Source organism: Leuciscus leuciscus (genome assembly GCF_965113295.1).
Source record: "Leuciscus leuciscus genome assembly, chromosome: 14".
Classification (NCBI taxonomy): Eukaryota; Metazoa; Chordata; class Actinopteri; order Cypriniformes; family Leuciscidae; genus Leuciscus; species Leuciscus leuciscus.
Window position 1 is genome coordinate 28,519,382 of NC_138738.1, and position 22,298 is coordinate 28,541,679.

Sequence of the window (22,298 nt, forward strand, 5' to 3'; positions counted from 1 at the left end):
AAACACATCATTTCAAAGCAGCTTTACAGAAACTGCATGAGTCCATATTACAATTTAGAGTGTTCTGTTATCAGAGGTAACTGTCTAAGTTATGTATTTCAGAAATGTACATATAGGCCTACAAAATCACAGTTAGCTAAAAATGTTTTAATTAAAAAAAATAATAATAATTTAATGCAGATACAATGAGCTCATTGAAGTAATGAATACTTGTTTGTTAACAAATGATTATGACATATAGAAAATAAAGCATTGGTGCATGTTAATTCAGAGTTTGCGTCATCTGAAGTCTTCACAGGAGTTGGCGTCGTATCTACACAGGTGTTGGGCATCTGAAGTCTTCATAATAAGCTGGATCCAAACTGGAGCTGACGTAGTCTCTAGTTACCTCAGGATGGGCATCCCAAGATAAAACAGAGATAAATATCTTCATTGTGATTGTTTGATCAGGGACCAATAGTGACCAGGCATTACTCATTTTATAAAAGCATAACGTTTTATTGGTTTAAACACACACACACACACAGACACAGACAGTGATTTCCATTCCAATGGATGCAAAGGGGATATGGAGTCTAAAGGGGACATTGTACTATGGAATTAATTATGTCAGACAAAATAACCTGACATAGCTTGTTTAAGTAATGTTTAGTAAGGTTTTTCATTACTAAGTATAATAAAATAAAGTAACTAAACAACATCTTATATCAATCACAAGATATGTCTCTTTAAAAGTTGTCCATTCTGTTTTTTAGCCCCTGCCTCCACAACCTGTTTCTAAAGTGGGTAAGCCTATTTTGGACACAGATGACCATCAGAGAGAGACAGGTCTGTGAAATTTTTAATACAGTTTTTTTTTTATAAATGTAAGGCAAGAGGACAAAGAAACTGGAAATTTATATAACTCAAATTATAGAATGTTTGTATGTGTTTGTTTAGAAAGTGCAGTGAATGTTTATTGATGGTGATGCTTACATCAGGAACTGTTTTTAAGTTGGTTATTCCTGGCTTTGGCATATCATTTAAAAAATTGTGGAATCTATGATATGTGACCAACAAATGTAATTTTAGCTCACAAAATATGATGCTGAAATAGGCATGCAGGGACAAATATCTTCCAACAGATTGCAATAAAAATGCTGCAGTGCCATCTTGTGGACATTACAGTAGTTGTATCATATGTTTCAAAAGTTTAATTGTATTAACATTACCTTTAAAATGTCTGGGATCACCATGATTTTTTTATATTGAGTCAAATCAGAATATTAGAATGATTTCTTAAGGATCATGTAACAGTGAGGACTGGAGTAATGGTCACTGAAAATAATGCATTGCTATCACAGGAAAAACAAAATATTAAACTTTTTACAATATATTAAAATAGAAAATAGTTATTTTAAATTGTAAAAATATTTCACAATTTTACTGTTTTGACTGTATTTTTTATAAATTACAAAGCCAAGTCTGTCTGCAGAGCAACTCCAGTTTGTTGTCTTTGACAGCCTTAAATACTGTTTTCCATATAATCCAATCAAGGTAGAGTCACTGCATTTCTTCAAGAGTGATTTTTCACAGAGGCAAAATTAAGTCCACTACAGTCTCTAGATACACAGAGCTAGAAGTTTGAAAAGCATAGCTTTTGAATTTATGGAAAATATGTTATTTTAAATATCACATTTTGAAATTACTTTGGCAAAGCTGACACATCAGCTTGCTTGTATACAGCTTCAATAGTATTGGAAGCAGCCACATTAACCCTGTAGTATCTGGAAAAAGTGTTTGTTGATGACCATGTAGTTGCTGCACAGATGTCACTTAGAGGGACACCTTTAAGTGCACCCCAAGATGTTGAGATGGCTCTTGTCAAATGGCATCTCACCCCCAATGGCAATGGATATTTATTGGATTCGTAAGCATGGGTGATAACCGCAACTACCCAGTGCGGCAGTTTCTGCTTTGAGAGGGGCTGACCTCTTTTTGGCCCCCCATAACAGAGAAAATGTTGGTCTGATTGCTGAAAAACTTCTGTGGCCCTCAGCACAAAAGTCTGCTTCCACAAAAGTCTGCTTCCACTTCCCTCCTGTGTATTCAACATCGGAGGATTAAACACTGCCAGCTCAATAGCCCGTTTCTAAAAAGGGCAGAAAGCCTCCAGGGTAGAAATGCTGGGTTCAGCCATAACGACTGAGCCATCCACATTCCACCGTATATAGGATGTGTTAACTGATAACATGTGGAGTTCACTCACACGCTTAGTTGAAGTAATGGCCAAGAGAAACACTGTCTTCACTGAGATCCACTTCAGGTCACTCTGCTCCAGAGGTTTGAACGGAGGAAATGTAAGAGATTTTAAGACTAGGCTCAGGTCCCATGAGGGCACCCGAGTGGGCGCAGGGGGGCGCATTCGTTGAGCACCGGTAAGAAACTGAGTAACCAAGGCATGAGACCCCAATGGCTGACCATCTAATCGTACAAGAATAGATGCACACTTCATATACATATACAGTATGTAGACACATGCATTTAAAAAAAATATATATAAGTTCAAATTGTATTATAATTGATGGCCTTTGTCCAGGATGAACCTTCCAGTACTGTTTTCATCATGTTTCTCTGGTGCTAAAGGAGATAAAGGTGGGAAGGAAAAGAAGAGGGACCAAGGAGACCATAGATTCACAGGGCCAAAACGTGATTGGGAAGCTAATGGGACTACAGTCTCACTCTGCAGCACAGGTGGAACTTGTGGAGAAAAGGTACAATTTTGTTTTAGATTATTATTTTTTACTTTTTTAAATCAAATGTATTAAATTATGTTTTATTAACAAAGTTTGGGAGGAACCCGTTCAAATTATCTACCCAATCAGCATGAGAGGAGGTCTATGTTCCTCTACATTTTTATTTATTTATTTATTTGCATTTGGCCCATGCCCATGCCCATGCCCAAAAGCCATCATGTCCGAAATCGAGCTCTTCCTGTCTGACGATGAGCCCTTCGTGCGCAGTCGTTGAGCACCTCAAAGAAACTGAGTAACCAAGGCATGAGACCCCAATGGCTGACCATCTATTTGTACATGATGTACTGAAATTGCAGCCACATAGACTCATAGACTCATAGGGCCCTATCTTGCACCCAATGCAATTGACTTTGTAGACCGACGCATGTATCATTTTTACAAGGAAAAATATTCCACATGAGGGAAATCATTTGTGGTGTTCATGAAGATGTGAAAAAATAGGCATAAATCTAGCTTACACATTTACCAAAATTATTATACACCTGTTTAACCGAAGCTAATTTGGGTGGGTTTATCCCATTCCCATACAATGTCACTTTTCTGTCTTTTACGGCCCTGGTGAGAGCGTCGGTCTCCTCGGCTGTGAACCGCTCCTGGCGTGCGCCTGGCAAATCCGCCGTTATAATAGCAATCTGCCATGGAACAAATGCGCCTGCTCTTAAAGGGAATGTGAGATGATGCTCTGTTTGGTTTATTTCACGTTACGCCCATACCACACCTATGAGTAATGTAGCTACTTCAGACCAACCCATTTTAGATTTGCGTCGGGCATGAGAGTAATTTATCCCGCCTGTATAATAGCAACAGCGCCTGAGATCCGCCCACAAAGTTACTTGCCTTTCGCGTTTGATACTTGCGTTTCAGATCATTAAAATAGGGCCCTTAAAGTAGAAGCTGCCCTATTATTTAGTGACTGCAGAAAATGTAAAACCAGGGGATCAGGGCAGTGCTCTGGGGCCACTACTTGCTCCCTGCACCAATCAGAGAAGAGCTTCCATCGATAGGCATAAGCACTCCTGGTGGAAGGCGCTCTAGAGTTTAATATAGTGTTCTGCATCTCTCGATCACAGACTTTAAAAAGTGGTTCCGGCCCTTCAGAGGCCAAACACAGAGCTGCATGCGGTCTGGATTTGTGTACCAAATCTGACCCTCCAACTGGTGGAGGAGATCCGTTCTCCTGGGAAGGCTCCAGGGATACCCCTCTAGTAGCTTGTACAGCTCCAGAAACCATGGTCTCCCTGGCCAGTTCGGCACTACTAGCAGCCTGTGTTGTCCCTGAAGGACCCTTTGAACATTTGCCAAGATCAACGGTATTGGGGAAAAGGCATAGAATAGAGTAACCGATCTGGCCAGGCATGGGCTAGAGCATCCTGCCACAGCAGACGGGATTCTTCTGCTAGTGAGAACCAGAGACGGCAGTGGGTCAATGTCGCAGATGCGAAGAGGGCCACCTCCGCCCTGCCAAACTGCTGCCATATCATCTCTACCACCTCTGGGTTGAGCCTTCACTCCCTATATGGAGGTCTGTAGCGCGACAATAAATCTGCAGCCACGTATGACACCCTTGGGATGTGCATGTCAGCACTTCCTGTGATACCTAAAGGGATTGGCTGGACCTCATACCCCCTTGATGGTTGATGTGATAAACCACTGATTTGTCGTCTGAACTGAAGAGAATATGCCTGCCCTTCTAAAATGGTGCAAAGTACTTCAGAGCTAGCAGTACTGCTCGAAGTTCTAGGGTAATTATACTCTCGCCCTTTTTTGGGGGGAATCCCATTGTCCTCTGACTGCTCTGTGTTGCCAGACTCCCCCCAAGCCGGTTAGAGACACGTCGGTCTGGACTATCTCCTTTCGAGAGGGAATCACACCCAGAACAACCCCCTTGGTCAGATATGACCTCTTCCTCCATGACTTCAAGGCAAGAAGGCCTCGCTCTGTAACCTTGATCAACCTGTTCTTGTGCCAACTGGGATTCAGGCGGAAACTGTTCACCCATCTCTGAAAGGGACACAGCAAAAAGGAGGCCCAATGGTACCACAGTAGCAGCTGCCGCCAACATACCCATGAGCCTGAGGATGCACCTGAATGGAAGTCTGGCCTACCTGGGCATGTTGAAAATTGAGAGCGTGGTAGTTCATGTCCCATAGAGGGCTGCGAGTAATGTAAGTGAGAGGGTGGGACACTCCTCAGGTCAGCAAACTGCTGCCTGGTCTGATTCACCTGGACCCTGCGCTCCAGTGTCTGCTGCGCCACTGGCTCAAAGAGCTGCCCTGGATACTGGAAGGTCCCTTAGTGTTCTCCTACAGGCCTCAGACAGAAGTGATTGTGCAAGCAAGACTTGGTGGCATGTTTGCGTTAACGTTGACAAACTTGCCCAGCTCTCTTGTCATGAATGCCAGTGCCTGAAGCGAGGCATCATTTTAGTTGTGGGTTAACCCTCTGAGGTCTGAGCTGTTTTCTGGGCCATGGAGGTGTTCTGACATGCTCTGACATTTGTGTTTTTTTCTGTTACTAGTGACATTTTCATGGCTAAAGTCTGATTACACTGTATTCAGCACAAACTCTGCTACAATAATATATCAGCAGCATGTATGTAAAAGTTTGTAGTTTTAAGATAATGACATTTATGCGTGGTTTGTGAAAATACAAAAAAAGATTCTCACTGAAATAAGGCCATGAAACCCATACTGATTATTTCTTCACAAGACTTTTGAAAATTGTATGACATAGCCTAGAATATTTGCTCCAAAACTATGTGAAAATCACCCTGACTGCTCATTCAGATAAGACAATATATTGATTTAAAATTTCTAAGACGTGTTTTGTGTGACAAAGCCATATGCGAAAAGGCGTGATCATCTCATGAATATGTAAGGTTTTAACACCTGAGAAAGACAAAGACACTCCCCTAACTGCCCTATTAGGAGCGATCAGGCCCTGTCATTCAGAGCAACCTTGCACAAAGAATGAGGAGATTTAAAAAAGAATGGCTTTTAGATTGTTTGGATTTATTTACAGCACAACACAATCCAAAAATACAAATGACAAAAGAGCACATTGAAAACAATGATCCAAAGACAGAGACCTTTGTGCCATTCCTAAAAACATTGTACATACCTTTAATTTCCAAGGTGTTTGATTTTCACTTTACCATGTTCATGTACAGAGACTCATGTGAATGTTGAAGTCAGCAGGACTCAGTGGCATCTGGTCCCTGAAAGAAAGAAAAAAAGAAAAAACTGTGAACATAATGATATCAAGAGAAACTATAGGGCTGCACGATTTTGGGAATAGATTTTAGATTTTTCTGGTTAAAATTTCTTTTTAAAATTCACAGAATACACACACACACACACACGTTTCCAACAATATATAAAGAACACCAGGTTTGTTGTGCCTTGTAGGCATAGGCTACGCAGTGCTGCATAAAATAATAATAACAATAAATTAAATCTTCCAAAAGATTTCAAGAACAACTACGCTAGAGAAAAATATATTGATTATCATATGTTACTTCAAATGTTTCCATTCGTTATGATGATATGAAATGAGATAATAGTAAAAACATAAAGCCTAATGTTTGGTGCATTTTTCCTTTCAAACGCAATCGTGCTCCAAAATATGATACATTAAAACCCACAGCGCGCTCCAAAATATGATACATTCAAACGCCATCGCGCTCCAAAATATTAAACATTATGGTTATACATATCTATGTTTGAGCAGATATCCACAAACAGTATTTATCAGGAAACACGGGTCTAAATAGTATAATATTCACCATATATCTAGCAACAGTTCAACTGCAATGTGAAGTTTATGCAACAATACCATAAACTAATAAGTAAGAATTTCTTACCTTACATCTTTCTTGTCTTCAAATCGCGTTCTTCTTCTTCTGGGGGTAAATCCAATGTAAGCTCAGACGTGTCTTCCAAACTCGACGAAAAGCAGAGACTTGTGAAGTGTTTTGGTGTTTTGTGTTTGAGGTAACGAGGGCGTTCGCGTTCCATGTGGAGATTTGCATGTGAATCACTTTTGCGCGAGTGGGCGTGTCGAATTAAAAAGTAATTAGCAAGCGTTTGAGATACTGGACATCCTGTTGGTTTTATACAAATTACTTAAACAGAGAATATTTGTTTTCAGTTTGAATCCGATCATTTAAAAGTACACACTTAAATGTGTATAAAGGTGTATGGCTCATAAATGTGTGAGAAGTATTCGCTGAGTTTTGTTTCAGTTTATAGACGTGCTCAAGAAAAAAAAGTTCACCGCGACGGAGAGGCAGAACGCACACCCTGTTTATTTTCTTTATTTTACAAAAGCACAATGTTTTGATTTGATTGTAAGTGGACACATACAAAAGTAGAAATATCACATATTATTTTTTTATATTTATTTTTTCTGTATAACCATAAATGACGGAGTAATTTAAGTTTATGTTGCTGCTATGTGAAAAAAATCCAGCAAAACGCGTCGGCGCGTTTCTCGACCTCAGAGGGTTAAAGGATTACTGCCTGATGACTCAAGAGACTGAGACAGGGCCAACATGAAAAGGGAGAGAGAATTTGCACTAATGGGGTGCGTAAGAGATCTAGGGTTAGCTCAGCATCTTTGCAACTCTTTCGATGGTGGAATGGTAAAAGAAAAGGGTTTTGCCAAACCTCTGAAAAAAGCACTAGAAAAGGTCGCCACTGTAGGGGCTGAGTCAAGACCTAGGCGAGCCAGTGCAGCCTGAAGAGCTTGCTTCACCACCTCTTGCTCTGACTGTGGACCTTATGCAGATCCGTGACCTGGGAGCAATCATGGGAGAAACAGGACTGAAGATCAGACAACATCCACTTCTTCATCATCATAGAACTGGCTGTGAGAAGCCGGAATTGACAGGACATCCTCCTCCAAAATGAGCGACTCCATAGTGTGGGCTTCAACTGAAGATACTAGTTTCTCGCCCTGGCTGCAAATTCATAAGCAAAGACTTAATCTGAGCAAACTCAGCAGTCAACACATCCAGCTTCTATCCATCATAAACGAACTCCACACGGCTCCGGGGGATTAATAAAGGCCTTCTGAAGCGAAGCAATGCATTTGTGTAAGAAAAATATCCATATTTAAAACTTTATATAGTCAAATAACTAGCTTCTGGCCAAACGAACATTCAGATTGCACGTAAGTCTAAAGCACAATTTATGCGAGTAATGTGATGTACTGCTGATATTTACGCTACACCATGAAGCACAACGTTGCTTCCAACGTAACAAGTTGCGTACATTGCGCTTTGGGCTGGTATTCTCACCGTTTACTGAAGGCGCTGGTTGAGGTCTTCCAACTGAATGCAATGAGTGTCTCTGTTTGACTGCAGGCAGGGCTTATCCATCCAGTGCTATGAGCATTCTGTCAAAGTTCCCATTGGATGCTGTGAGAGCCCTCACAGTCGAACAGCCAGACCCAATTTCGCGAGTCGCCTCTTTACATGGGCACGTGCAGGCTCCCGTCAGATGTTGTGTGGGCCCTCCCAGTCGGACATTTAAAAAAATCATGTGAACCCTGTTTGACGCTGTGCTCACCCGTCTGATGCTGTGAGCTGCATCAGATTACTCTGAGTTCGGGCCAAATTCCGGGCTCGGAGCCCTCCCCTCGGATAGCACTCCAACTACACATACTCTTTTACTCCATCTGATTATTTGTAAGTGTTAACTCATGATATGTTTGCTGCATTAAGATGATGCATACAGAGAGCATACCCTAAAGTCTAAAATAGAAACCGTTCAAGTAATAAGGCAAGTAAATAGACTGTTGAATACTGTATATTTTTAGTTGGGTGAGGATATGCAATTTGCATGGTAAATCATACATTAATCTGCTTTACCCTGTGTCCTAGTCCAGTGTGACGCAACAGGGTTTTTTTTCCAATCATGTCTTTTTTGCTTCCCCAGGGTGATAATGAAGAGAAAGGAATGAAGGTAAACGAGGTCTATTTTAGTGGTACACACTTCCCTAGTGTTGAACTGGTTCACTTCACCAGGGCAGCAAATAGATGTTGACTTCTGTCAAATTTCAGAAATCCATACTGAAATCCCCAACAGGCTTTTAATCTCCTTTAAAACAAGATTTGATCAAGTGGTGTTCATAGATGTCGCATATTGTAGGTCACACAAGATTTACATTTTTCTTCTTGAAGGCAAAGAACCAACTATGTTCTGCAAGACCCTCTTTTCCATTAAACATATTCTATTGGACTGTCTCACTTTTAATGCAAGTAGACAACATTTTTATGTAGTAAGATTCAAGATTCAAACAACTTCATTTATTCCCGTAAATAAATAATAAATAGATAATAATACTAAGTAAATAATAAATAAATAATAAATACAAAGGTTTGCGATGCCTGGCACCTATCTAGTTGCTGCTATCAACAGTATTTAAAAACCTGATGGCAGAGGGAATAAAAGAATTTGCATATCTGTTCGTTTTCCTTGGGGGGGGGGGCAAGGTAGCGTCGTCCTGAGGGCATTAGACAGAATTCCTGACTAAGAACATGGTCAGGATAACTCATGACCTGTCTAGCCTTCTGGAGCACCCGTTTTTTCCAGAGGGAGCTCAGGTCTGTCATTGTGAGCTCACTTAAGGATTTGTTTAGGGAGATTTTACCAGAAAAGGTTTTTTTTATTTGTATCATATCTTAATGTAAAACATCTTGTATAATATTTCCTGCTGTTTTGTTTTGTTTTTATTTTTATACTATTTATGCAGCTCTTATATTTTTGAAACTCAGTTTTTGCCATGAAGATGGCCTCAGATGCTGACATAGCATTAAAAAGCTATATTACTACTACTACTGTCAGATTCCAATTAGGCTGATGAACACAACACTGATGCCCATCTCTCTGTATAGAGTAGTGATGGGTCTGGACATAAAAGGGTGCAGGGTCCAATGGGCCCATCAGGTCCAGAGGGCCCTGTGGGTCCAAAGGGCTCTAAGGGGGAGCCAGTGAGTAACATAAACTTCCTTTGACATCGAATTACTTTTAAAATGAATAATAGTTGACTGTCAGTGTCTGTTAAAAACACAATACAATTGATAGTTTAAGAACACAGTTTAAACATAATTTTTATGTTTTATATGGTAAACCAGGAGAGAACGGCAAACTTGTGAGTTTTCTGGACAAACATTTTATGGCTGTGTTTGAATAAGACTGTGTTTATTAATTCATCATTCTCCTTTGGTATTACTATTCAGGGCTCTGAAGGACGTCAAGGTTTTCAAGGACTACCTGGTTCTATAGGACCTAAAGGGCAAAAGGTGGTTTGCAAAAATCAGATTTTTTTATTTTATTATTATTCATTTTTAATTTTTATTAATTATTTTATAATAACCTTGTTACACATTATAACTTAAAGCAGGAGTGTGCAAACTATGTGGGTCTGTGGTGGACAGTTTAGCAAAAAGTAATGAAATTTATAATATCTCTATCACATGCTGCCATTGAGGCATAATTATCTTGGAGGTAAAAAAAAACAACCAAAAAAACATTGTTGGCCAGAATTTTGGTAAAACACGACTGAACAAATAAAAATATGATTTTTTCACTGCAGTCTTTGTATGGACCAATAAAAACATTTAGTCTTTTTTTTGTATCTGTAGGGACAGAAAGGGGAAGGACATCAAGGCCCTAGAGGTCCACCTGGGCCGCCTGGACCTCCTGGACCCTCAATTTCAGACAGGACTGTGAGTATGAATACTGCTATTGTAGGTCTGTGTGCTTGGACTTGAAATGTGCATACAGCCGAATGATCCATTGAATGCTTTGTTGGATAAAATACACTCTTACCAGAAACGTGTGTGTATTTCAGTTAAAGCTGTTTAAGTTATCAAGCTGTTTGTTATCAAGCTGCACTTTACTGTACGTAGTAAAGTGTGACGCACTTTTTGTTCTGTGCGTTTTTACTACGATATAAGTGCTCAGAGTCTTTTATTAAAAACCAACAGTTCACACATTTGCACAATTAATGAAAAGCTGTCTTCCGAACAAAGAGCTGAGTTGTGTCCCAAATGATGCATATCCACGATGTACTTATGCACTATTATGTACTTAACCTTGTAGTGTATTAATTTTATAAGGTTATTTTGTCATTCAACATCGGAGTCTGATAGCCCCTCACCATCCACTACGTAATTAAAACTGAAACATTTGAACGCATGAAGTGTTCAACATTCCACACAGTAAAACGGCATAAAATAGTGCATACTGTAAGTAAGCATATTGTGATGCACCTCATGTCTTCAAAAATAGGGAAAACTGAGCAGCCATTTATTTGGAAGACTGTCAAAGATTGATCACCTAGTGCTCTCATTTGTCTTTCACTTAACCTACTGATTGAATTCATAGCAGAGGAGCTTAAGTGTTGTTCACCAACATTTTGGTAGTGACACAAAGAAACATAGACAACAATAGGATGGGAACATTGTTGTTATTTTTTTTGTTTTTTGTTTTAAAAGCTTTGTTTTCTTGAGTTTCCTTTTACTGAAAATTAGCAAACATATGTTTTACACATAATACCATGAAACCCGATGAATGAGCTAAAACAAATGTGTTTTATACTGTAATGTTTTCTCTTTAGACATTTGGGGATATGGAGGGTTCTGGATTGCAGGTATGTTTTAGCAATCAGCTAATCTAACCCTTGATATTATTGGATATTATAAATAGATATTATTATCAATAGTAGTAGAAGTAGTTATGGTATGGTTAAGGTACTTGTCTTCAAATTTGTCTCAGATCATATTCTAACCATGATGGCAAAAAGTTATTATAGGCTTTCTGACATTAAACCCTTCTCATATAAAGCATCAACAAATCTGATGGCAAGATGCTGTATCTTGGCAACACTTTGGCATTTGTGGATTTGTGGAAGTACTATAATTCTGTGTTCTAATAAATTCAACAGATCTGCCGATGTTACGTTTGGCTCTTTAATTGCATTTTGCAGTTATATTTCAGTATGTTCTCATCTTTTCAGGGTTTATGTTGTCCGTCTGGTCCACCTGGGCCTCCTGGGCCCCCTGGGCCACCAGGGCCAGACTGGGGAATTGGATCAGAATTAGAGTCTACTGAAATTAGCCCCACTGGTCCTCCGAGACAAAATGGGTCCACTGGGCGTCCTGTAAGAAATCCTCCCCTCATTAATCCCATGCATTTTAAAACCTTTGTTAGAATTTTGTTTATCTTGCTGTTTATTCTGTTTTTTATGACTCAGGGGCCCCCAGGTCGACCTGGAAAACCTGGTCCTCCTGGTCCCCCAGGCCAAAAGGTAAAATAAATATAAATAAATAGGCATTTCCATATGCCTAATAGTAAAATTAAAGACAGCAACTTTTTTTTCTCTCTCTCTCTTTCTTTTAGGGAGACTGTGGTGAGCTTGGCTTGCCTGGAGTTGCAGGGGGAAAGGTAAAACAAGTGATGCTAACATATTTAATTAATCAGATTTTAAGATTTGATCACAGAATATTGAAATATGACAATCAGACATTCACATATGTCAGAGGCCTTTTCCATTGGGAAGTTAATCTACAGTGTTTTTTCTCCCTTTAGCAAAGCTCCTCCTCTGCTTTCTCTTTTTTCTCCAATTGGTTTCCTTCCTGGGAGACTAGTGGGTCACAGGTATCTTAAAGTCATGCATGACAATGAACTAACTGTGCCACAAGAACTTTACTAATGAATTAAAGTGCTATTCTTTAAGTCATTAGCTCACTAAAGACAACTTTTCAACTTTTGGAGGCTTTGTTTGCTTGTCCTTGTCATGCATTTTCACAACACTGAGACAATTGAGGACTGTGCACATAACCTGCATTACACTGTTTTCTTGAATGATATTTACTGTAGTTCAGTCATGATAACTCTCTGAATAAATTTTAGCATGGTAATGGATATGGCAGTTTCACAAGTTCACACTTACATATAATTTGAAGGGTAAAGTTTAATGCGTATTTGGCGTGCTGTCCGGAGGGAGGGCTCCGAGCTCGGAGTTTGGCCCGAACCCAGAGGACTCCCCCCCGTATGTAAGTGTTTAGGACTAGAAGGGTGGAGAAGGGGTGGTGGAGGGATGCTGCAAAACTGTCAATGGAATGAGGTGAGACTGCTGAGTATATATGCACCTCTTACCATTGATTGCTGAGTGCTCTCCACCTGTGTTAATTATCTGAACGTGCTCCTCCCGAACCTTGTTAATAAAACATCATTTAGTGTATTTGGTCGTAGCGGACTAGATCTTCTTTACAAATCATTTGTTTAGAACCAGATCAGCTTTGCAGATTGGCCAAGTCATATGTTTTTACTTAAGTGAGGCTTCATTATGTCGAAATTTAAATGTTTAGCTGCTAAGGGATGTTGATTTCAAAGTAAAAAAAATTCAAAGGCTGAAAATTATAGTCTACTTGTTAAGTCTGACATCATGCACCACCATTTCTATAAGAACGCAAACAACAAACAGTTCTGATATACACTTATGGTGATCTGTAATACTACCAAAAAATTATGATCCTAAACTTTATCTCTAAAGCAAAATCTTTTTTATAAATAGTTAAAATGTTGGTGTCTGGGATGCAGTGACCATGATTTTTTTAAAAGCTCAGCTTAAATGTGTGCTATAAATAAACAGTGCTCATAAACAGCTGTTAGAACAGTATTCTCTATTGAAATGAAGTGGAGGCTTAACCCAAAAACAATATTCGATAAGTCATGACTTAACAAGAGGATATGAGGATCTATACAGTATATCAGTGTCATGTGTTGCTTCAGTGAAGTGAACGACACAGGAGAATATGAAGGGGAAAAAAACAGTCTTTAATCCAATAATCCAAAACAAGAATACTCAGGACAACTAGCAACAACGTAAAACTCACAACACCGAACAAATAACAGACAGAACTCAAGGCTTAACTACTCTGGGAGGGTAATCAACTGAACAGAAACGGGTGCATGGAACTAATTAACAACCAAGGAAGCTAACAAGGGAACACAAGCAGGCAAAATAGGGATAGAACTCAGTGAAAGCAAAACCAAACTGAACATGCATGTAACACAGGCCGTGTTGTACACAAGGACATTGGCTGGCATATTACCTATCAATAACCAGTTTCAAGTCAATTGACTCACTTTTTCCACTCACAAGTCATAAATCCTCCCACCTCATTCCCTTATCTGCTGGGTCCACAGGGTTCATCAGGGATCCTAGGGCAGGAAGGTCTGGCTGGGCTGCCTGGGCTGCCTGGGCCCATGGGACCTCAAGGACTTCCAGGGCCCCCTGGACCCCCTGGACCCGCATTCCAAATGACTGTAAGTTACTTAATTTTTGACGTTCAGCACCATCAAAACCTTTGATCTCAGGACCATCACAAGAGCTGTGCAGTCACACAGGACTTTGTGCCACCTGGGGGCTTAACACATGATCTGCCATATCCACTTTGTTTTTTCAGACTGATGGGAAAGAAAAAGAAGTTGCTCTTCAATACATTCCAGGAGTCATGGGCCCACCAGGTCCACAGGTAACTGTGAACTGCTGTTACATTATCATCACAGCACAGCACCACAGTGTATATCCCACCTTATACATGTTTATTCTTTTTATTTTTTATCTGAAGGGGCCTCAGGGGATACCTGGACTGCCGGTGAGATTTTGACAGTTGATAATGTGAAATCCATGTTGCCAAATTATAATCTACTCAGGACCAAAGTCAGTTATCTTTAAACTCTGCAGGGCACAACTGGTTTCCCAGGTATTCCAGGCCAGAAAGGCGATGAAGGTCAAAGAGGACGAGAGGGAATGTCAGGGTTTGATGGCTTTCCAGGAAAAATAGTGAGTGAAAGTTGACTAGCTTGAAGATCAGCTTTCAATGTAAAATTTGTATTTTTAAAAAAAATAAATCTTTCAATTTGACAGGGGCTAAAGGGGGAAAGAGGATGGAAAGGTGACAAAGTGAGTGTTAATTTCTAAAATAATAATGATTTGAGGACACTTTTTAATGCTATGTGTAGAATCTCTATTGCTGTTTTTCTCATCTCTCAGCAACAGAGGTATCCAGTTTAACACTGCAAATTGTCTGTGGATCTAGGCAACAAGTGTATAATAATAATAATAATAATATTTATATTTATCTTTAGGGTGATCCTGGTCGTGTGGCAGGGCCTCCAGGACCGCCAGGGCCACCAGGTCCTCAAGGACAAATGATCTATATTAATGGCAGTGTAAGTGTTATCAAAAAGATAAACCCTCAAATGACTTTGTATAACTCTACATAACACTTTACTAATCCTTCACAACTTTGCAGTTCTGATGCTAAATGACCTAAATAACATTTAATTTCAGAAGAAGGAAGAATATGGAATTCCTGGACCACAGGTGAAAGGCATTAATAAATATTAATAATAAAAGCTCTTCCATAAAATGAAAATTTAAACTGCATGCCGTTCAATATTGAATGTCCCAGGTAATTCTGATTTGCTATTTACATATCTTTACTGCATTATATTGCATATGGAATCACACTCCAAGCATTGTGTTTTTGTCCTTGTTTTATTAGGGAGAACCTGGTATAGCTGGTCAGGCAGGATTTCCTGTAAGTTTTTTTAATGTCTAACTTATAATTTTGTTGTAAGTCTAGTAAGCTGTGTGCTTTAAAATAAGTGTTTGGTAAATCACTTGTATTTTATATTTTGGATAACATCCATTTCTAGCACAGCTGGTGTTATTATCCTCACCTAGAGTCATTTTTCTTATTCTAACGGTTATAAACTTTAAAAGATCACAATCAAAAGTGTGGATTACTTTGGGCAAGCTTTGAAAATAAAAAGTCAGTTGGGCCAAACTGAAACTTTCTGTGAGAAGAGAGAAATGTTTTATATGAACAGTTTTTTTTTTTTTTTTTTTTAAGGGACCAATGGGTCCAAAAGGTGATCGGGGGGAACCTGGGCTACCAGGAGACTCTATCAAGGTAATCCGTTTTTCCCCTTCTGTCAGAACATACAACCTGAAGTAACGGAATACTACAGGGTTCCAGAAATTCCGATGTGCAAATACTGAGGTTGTTTGCCTTGGTTTCGACTGTAACCTTGTTTCCCTTAAGAGGGAACTCTCGCTACGTCAAGATTGACACTATGGGAAGGCTCTGCGTGATTGCATCGGGAAACACGTGTGAAATCAGTCCAATGGCGGAATAGCAATGGCAATATTAGGCGGGGGACGTCATGATAGGAAGCTATAAAGCGCACCCAGACCAAACATTGTCAGCTTCTGATAGGCCGAAGCAAGTCCATCACAGGCATGCGGGGTGACGCAGCGTCTCGCTCCCTCTTCAGGGAACCGAGGTTACAGTCGTAACAGAGGCGTTCCCTTTCAAGGTAACTCACGCTACGTCGAGATTGACGCTATGGGAACGTCTATACCAACGCTGCCATAGTGACTAGTGCCTATATTGTGTGAAATCAGGCGAGCACAACAAAGACAGAATCACCTGGGACCCAGGGGTGAAGCCCAAATCTAGGTTGTAAACCTGATGAATGTGTGGGGAAAGGACCAGCCTGCCGCATCACACACCTCTTGTAGGGATACCCCTATTAGAGTTCTCAACGGGCCTGAAAATTACAACCCGACCCGACCCGGCCCGTGGCTTTTAAAGCCCGGACCCGATGTAACCCGACACATCAACATGAATTATCTGACCGAACCCGGCCCGCAGCCCGACTCTGCGTTATATCCGTTATAAACGGATCAACGCATTTTTTTTCTTTTCTCATACACGTATTATCATGACCAGCAGACGGGAATTCAAATCAACCTTTAATGTTCACGCCTTTTAACAATACAAACAACTGAAACAATAAACTTTAAATATATTAATAGGCTATATAAATATGCCTTAAATAAAAATCTTCACACAATAATAAATAAAAAGAACTCAAACATGTACCCAGCCAGCGGGCGGGCTACTTTTCACACCACACAATTTTTGAAGAGTTTTTAAACAAAATAGGCCTAGCCTACAAACATAATCGTATGCTTACTTTTATTTACTTTTCACCAACTCCATCTTCTTCTCCAGGCCAGGCTAAAGGCGTGCACGCAGCGGCGTCAGGTCTGCCTCCGCCCCTCTCCATGATGCACGTTACACGCAGTAGCCAGCCTTTCTTTACGGTGCGATGATTAATAAATGTTGTTTTTTTTTTTTTCACTGAGCGGAAAAGATTAAGCCCGACGTCCGACCCGACCCGAGTCATTTGTTTATATTTTCGACCTGAACCCGGCCCGAACCCGCGGGTCCCGTCGGGTTTGTCGGGCCGACCCAACCCGTTGAGAACTCTAACCCCTATTATAAGGCTTACAAAGCCGCCATACTACTCCTGATCCAATGCACCACGATCAAACAACCTCTGGTGTTATCTTTGTGGTTTTCCTTGTGTTGATCACAATGTCTCGTACTTTTAACCATTAGTCTTGGGTAAACTACCTAATGTTGACACGTTCTTCATTCAGCTAGGCTCATCTTTATAAGCTTGTATGGCCATAAAGTATTTAGTTGAGGGGGGGTTTGTTAGTTTGCTCAGACTGAATGAGGTCTCAAATGGCAGACTGTCTGATTTAGATTCCTGCATGTTGATCTGGAGTTTCTATGAAATTCTGCTTTTTGATTAGTCTGAAAGATTCATTTGGGTCTGGTTCATTTTCAAAACCTACATATGTTTGCCAGAAGTTCCAACGCTGCTAAGGGAACCAGTCTCTCAAGGTTGGTCTTAGGTGTTACTCGAGCAACCAATTCGGTGTCCTGAAGCGGTGAACCGGCAGGGAACAGCCAAACTGATTGCTCTTAGACCCTCCTCAGAGGGGGGCGAGCATCCCTGCACTGCTACGTTTCCAGGCAGACACTGAGATATGGGCTCACCGGACACCACTGCGCCCCGAAGCACACGAGGTGGCGGGGTTGGCAGAACGGCCCACTGAGGGCACCAGAGGGAAATGGGCACCGTACAATGAGGTGTTAACCACTTCCTCCCCCAGAGGGGGAGATGGGGAGATGTGAACAGATACTACTGGTCAAATATTACTCTGTTACAAGTAAAAGTTGTTAAGACCTATTTTTACTTAAGTAAAAGTACAAAGTTCTCGTTTTTAAAAGTACCTAAGTATCAAAAGTAAATGTCAATGCATTGTTATATTATTGTGACATTGTTGTATGTTATACTTACAGTACCTTATGCAGTACAGTATGAATCTATGCTTGCCTATACCCTCATATCAAAATCAAATTTATTTCTAGAACACAGTTCCAGTGGGATTGAATGTGAGATTGAATAAGTGCACTCAATAACTTCCACAATGGTTTCGGACACCCAAATGGCTGTTCCCTCAAATAGTGCCCTATTTTAAAGTTTTTTGGCTTTTAGTATGAATATGTTACCCTTACTGTTATCTATAAGCTAGTGTGCTCCAAAACAATGACAATTCGCATTTAGAAGACCAAACCCAACGTTGAAAATAAAAATCAGGTTGATGTCAGAATCCAACGTCAGGCGGGTTCTGACGTCAACCCGACTTTCATTTCCAACCAAAATCCAACATCTGTCCGACGTTGGATGTTCACTTTAACCCGACGTCATGAAATGAAAGTCGTGTCCTGATGTCAACCCTACATCGGTTTCTGACGTCAACCCGACTGCGACAGCGCGAGTTCCCTTGAAAGGGAGATTTAATTCCCTTGATCTAGTCCCTTGAAGCTAGCTTTTACAGAAATTACAATTTAGAGTAGTCTGTTATCAGATGTGACTGTGTCCAAGTAATGTCCATATGTAAAAAATGTACAGTTCTAAGAAATACAAATCCTGTTGTTAGCTAACATGTTTTAATTTAGGCAAAAACAATGAGCTCATTAAAGCAATTAAAGCAAAGAGATCATAATGATCACAATATATAGAAAATTTGGCAGTTGTGAATATTGATTTAGAGTCTTTTCAGATTTTAAGTCTTTTTCATTTTCGTGTCAGTGAAAAAAAGTAAAAACATGGTCATAAAAAAGAGCATTTGAGATTGGAATTACAAAATTTTAATTGGTAAAAGATAACAGAATGATAAAAGAATTTTCATTTTTAGGTTATTGACTGTAAATGCTTTTATCATTCATCAGCTAGAAAAAAACAAACAATATGTTCCTCTGTGTAGTTATCATTATACTGTAGTTAGAAAGATTTTTTTAATTAACAGGACAGCGGTCAACAGCAATCCGGCCCTGGTTTTAGTAATGTTTAGAAGATGATATCTTTATCCAACAAGCATTTTTTTTTAATACTCCACAACTGTCACGAACTGCTCGGAGACACGAAGGTTCAGATCCAAATGCAGCTTTTATTTAAGGCGCAATCCAAAGGCGTAATCCAAAGTACAGGCAATGGGTCAAAACACAGGTAGGCAGTCCAAACAAACAAATAAACAAACAAACAAACAAACCAGGCAGGGGTCAGAGGCAAAAGAGTAATCCAGGGAACAGGCAAGAAATCCAAAAAACCAAGAGACATGAAAACAGGGAAAACGCTCAGAAATGCAGTGTGACACAAACAAGACTTCGCGGTGAGTGAATGAATGAACATGGTATAAACAGACAGACTAACAGGATGAGACAGGTGAATGCAATCAGTGAATGAGGTACAGGTGAATGTGATAAGTGATGATGAGTCCGGGCAGTGAGTTATGGGAAATGTAGTTTGTGAGTGAAACATGATAGTCTGGTGTGGAGTGCCCTCTGGAGGCTTTCAAGGGCACTCCAGCTGGTTATCGTTACATAGCCCCTCCCCAAAGAGCGGCTTCCAGACGCTCCAAAACTGTCCAGGTGGGAGGTGGCCCGGAGGCGGATCCGGGGGCAGGATGGAGGGCCAGGTCCGTGGAGCGGAAGAGGACCTTGAGACTGCGGTAATACGGGAGGCTAGAATGGAGCAGGCAGAGCAGGCAACCAGGGCGGAGCAGGCTGTGCAGGCGACCAGGGCGGAGCAGGCGACCAGGGCGGAGACGACCCTTCAGGCGGCCAGGGCGGAGACGACCCTTCAGGCGGCCAGGGCGGAGACGACCCTTCAGGCGGCCATGGCACAGGAACAGACAACGGCTCAGGAACAGGAACAGACACAGGAACAGACACCGGCTCAGGGACAGACACCGGCTCAGGGACAGACACCGTGGCAGCGGCTACTATCTTGTCCGAAGACACTGGCTCTGCGGAGACCATCTTGTCCTGAGACACTGGCTCTGCGGCGACCATCTTGTCCTGAGACACTGGCCCGGCGGAGACCATCTTGTCCTGAGACACTGGCCCGGCGGTGGCCATCTTGTCCTGAGACACAGGCGTGGTTTCGGCCATCTTGTCCGGAGACACAGGCGTGGAGTCGACCATCTTGTCCTGAGACACTGGCCCGGCGGAGACCATCTTGTCCTGAGACACTGGCCCGGCGGTGGCCATCTTGTCCTGAGACACAGGCGTGGAGTCGGCCATCTTGTCCGGAGACACAGGCGTGGAGTCGGCCATCTTGTCCGAAGACACAGGCGTGGAGTCGGCCATCTTGTCCGAAGACACAGGCGTGGAGTCGGCCATCTTGTCCGAAGACACAGGCGTGGAGTCGGCCATCTTGTCCGAAGACACAGGCGTGGAGTCGGCCATCTTGTCCGAAGACACAGGCGTGGAGTCGGCCATCTTGTCCGAAGACACAGGCGTGGAGTCGGCCATCTTGTCCGAAGACACAGGCGTGGAGTCGGCCATCTTGTCCGAAGACACAGGCGTGGAGTCGGCCATCTTGTCCGAAGACACAGGCGTGGAGTCGGCCATCTTGTCCGAAGACACAGGCGTGGAGTCGGCCATCTTGTCCGAAGACACAGGCGTGGAGTCGGCCATCTTGTCCGAAGACACAGGCGTGGAGTCGGCCATCTTGTCCGAAGACACAGGCGTGGAGTCGGCCATCTTGTCCGAAGACACAGGCGTGGAGTCGGCCATCTTGTCCGAAGACACAGGCGTGGAGTCGGCCATCTTGTCCGAAGACACAGGCGTGGAGTCGGCCATCTTGTCCGAAGACACAGGCGTGGAGTCGGCCATCTTGTCCGAAGACACAGGCGTGGAGTCTGCCATCTTGTCCGAAGACACAGGCGCAGAAAGAGGAAGAGGAACAGATTCAGGCTCAGTATCAGGATCAGATTCAGGCTCAGGAACAGATTCAGTCTCGGCGGGACGAGACTCTTGATGGGCGGACGTGATGTGAAGCTCAGTCTCTGGATCGGCTGACGTGACGTGAAGCTCAGTCTCTGGGTCGGCAGAAGTGACGTGAAGCTCAGTCTCTGGGTCGGCAGAAGTGACGTGAAGCTCAGTCTCTGGGTCGGCAGAAGTGACGTGAAGCTCAGTCTCTGGATCAGGATCAGCGCGCTCTGAGCTTGACGGGACCAGTGGCGGCGCGGGCTTTGAGCTGGGCAGGACCAGCGGCGAAGAGGGCTCTGGGCTGGACAGGACCAGCGGTGAAGAGGGCTCTGGGCTGGACAGGACCAGCGGCGAAGAGGGCTCTGGGCTGGACAGGACCAGCGGTGAAGAGGGCTCTGGGCTGGACAGGACCAGCGATGAAGAGGGCTCTGAGCTGGACAGGACCAGCGGCAATGAAGAAGGCTCTGTGCTGGACGAGACCAGCGGTGAAGAGGGCTCTGAGCTGGACAGGACCAGCGGTGAAGAGGGCTCTGTGCTGGACGAGACCAGCGGTGAAGAGGGCTCTGTGCTGGACGGGACCAGCGGTGAAGAGTGCTCTGTGCTGGACGGGACCAGCGGTGAAGAGGGCTCTGTGCTGGACGGGACCAGTGGTGAAGGCTCTAGCTTGGCGGGCATGACGCTCTCAGTCTCAGGGGCGGCGGGCATGACGCATACTGCCTTGGCTTCGGCAGATTTGGCGTGAAGTGCGGGCTCGGCTGGACTGGCGTGAAGTGCGGGCTCGGCTGGACTGGCGTGAAGTGCTGGCTCGGCTGGACTGGCGTGGAGCACGGTCTGAGGGGACACTGCGGGTTCAGGGAGCTTCTTCTCCTCCTCGCCCACAGTAAACAAGGAACCGCTCCACAACAGGGCCAGGTCAACGTACCTTTCTAAAGACCCGTGCGGATCAGGTTCGGGCATCAGAGACCGGAGTGGTTCCGATAATCCCCCGCGGAAGAAGATCATCAAGCACTGGGTGCTCATTTGTGCAAGATGTGCCAGCTCAAGGAATTCTGCGACATAATCCTCGATGGCGCAATTCTCTTGGCGAAGACGGATGATCTGGACATCAGGACTCCAGGTAGGCATGGCTGCTGGATCTAAGTTTGGCGAAGTCTTCTGTCAAGAACTGCTCGGAGACACGAAGGTTCAGATCCAAATGCAGCTTTTATTTAAGGCACAATCCAAAGGCGTAATCCAAAGTACAGGCAATGGGTCAAAACACAGGTAGGCAGTCCAAACAAACA

General features: G+C 42.5%; 1 protein-coding gene across 1 annotated transcript in view; it reads left to right on the forward strand.

Moving 5' to 3' along the window:
- The window catches only part of col18a1b (collagen type XVIII alpha 1 chain b), a 74,493-nt gene that overhangs the window by 37,951 nt on the left and 14,244 nt on the right, over window positions 1–22,298 (forward strand). Inside the window, exons 5-24 of the mRNA XM_082136697.1 lie at window positions 756–828; window positions 2,626–2,753; window positions 8,735–8,761; window positions 9,694–9,789; window positions 10,039–10,101; window positions 10,444–10,527; window positions 11,421–11,453; window positions 11,820–11,963; window positions 12,057–12,110; window positions 12,203–12,247; window positions 12,392–12,460; window positions 14,015–14,134; window positions 14,275–14,343; window positions 14,440–14,466; window positions 14,556–14,654; window positions 14,739–14,774; window positions 14,960–15,043; window positions 15,165–15,197; window positions 15,379–15,414; window positions 15,730–15,789. Coding sequence (XP_081992823.1) covers window positions 756–828; window positions 2,626–2,753; window positions 8,735–8,761; window positions 9,694–9,789; window positions 10,039–10,101; window positions 10,444–10,527; window positions 11,421–11,453; window positions 11,820–11,963; window positions 12,057–12,110; window positions 12,203–12,247; window positions 12,392–12,460; window positions 14,015–14,134; window positions 14,275–14,343; window positions 14,440–14,466; window positions 14,556–14,654; window positions 14,739–14,774; window positions 14,960–15,043; window positions 15,165–15,197; window positions 15,379–15,414; window positions 15,730–15,789 — 1,380 coding nt within the window. The remainder of the gene's footprint in view (window positions 1–755; window positions 829–2,625; window positions 2,754–8,734; window positions 8,762–9,693; window positions 9,790–10,038; window positions 10,102–10,443; window positions 10,528–11,420; window positions 11,454–11,819; window positions 11,964–12,056; window positions 12,111–12,202; window positions 12,248–12,391; window positions 12,461–14,014; window positions 14,135–14,274; window positions 14,344–14,439; window positions 14,467–14,555; window positions 14,655–14,738; window positions 14,775–14,959; window positions 15,044–15,164; window positions 15,198–15,378; window positions 15,415–15,729; window positions 15,790–22,298) is intronic.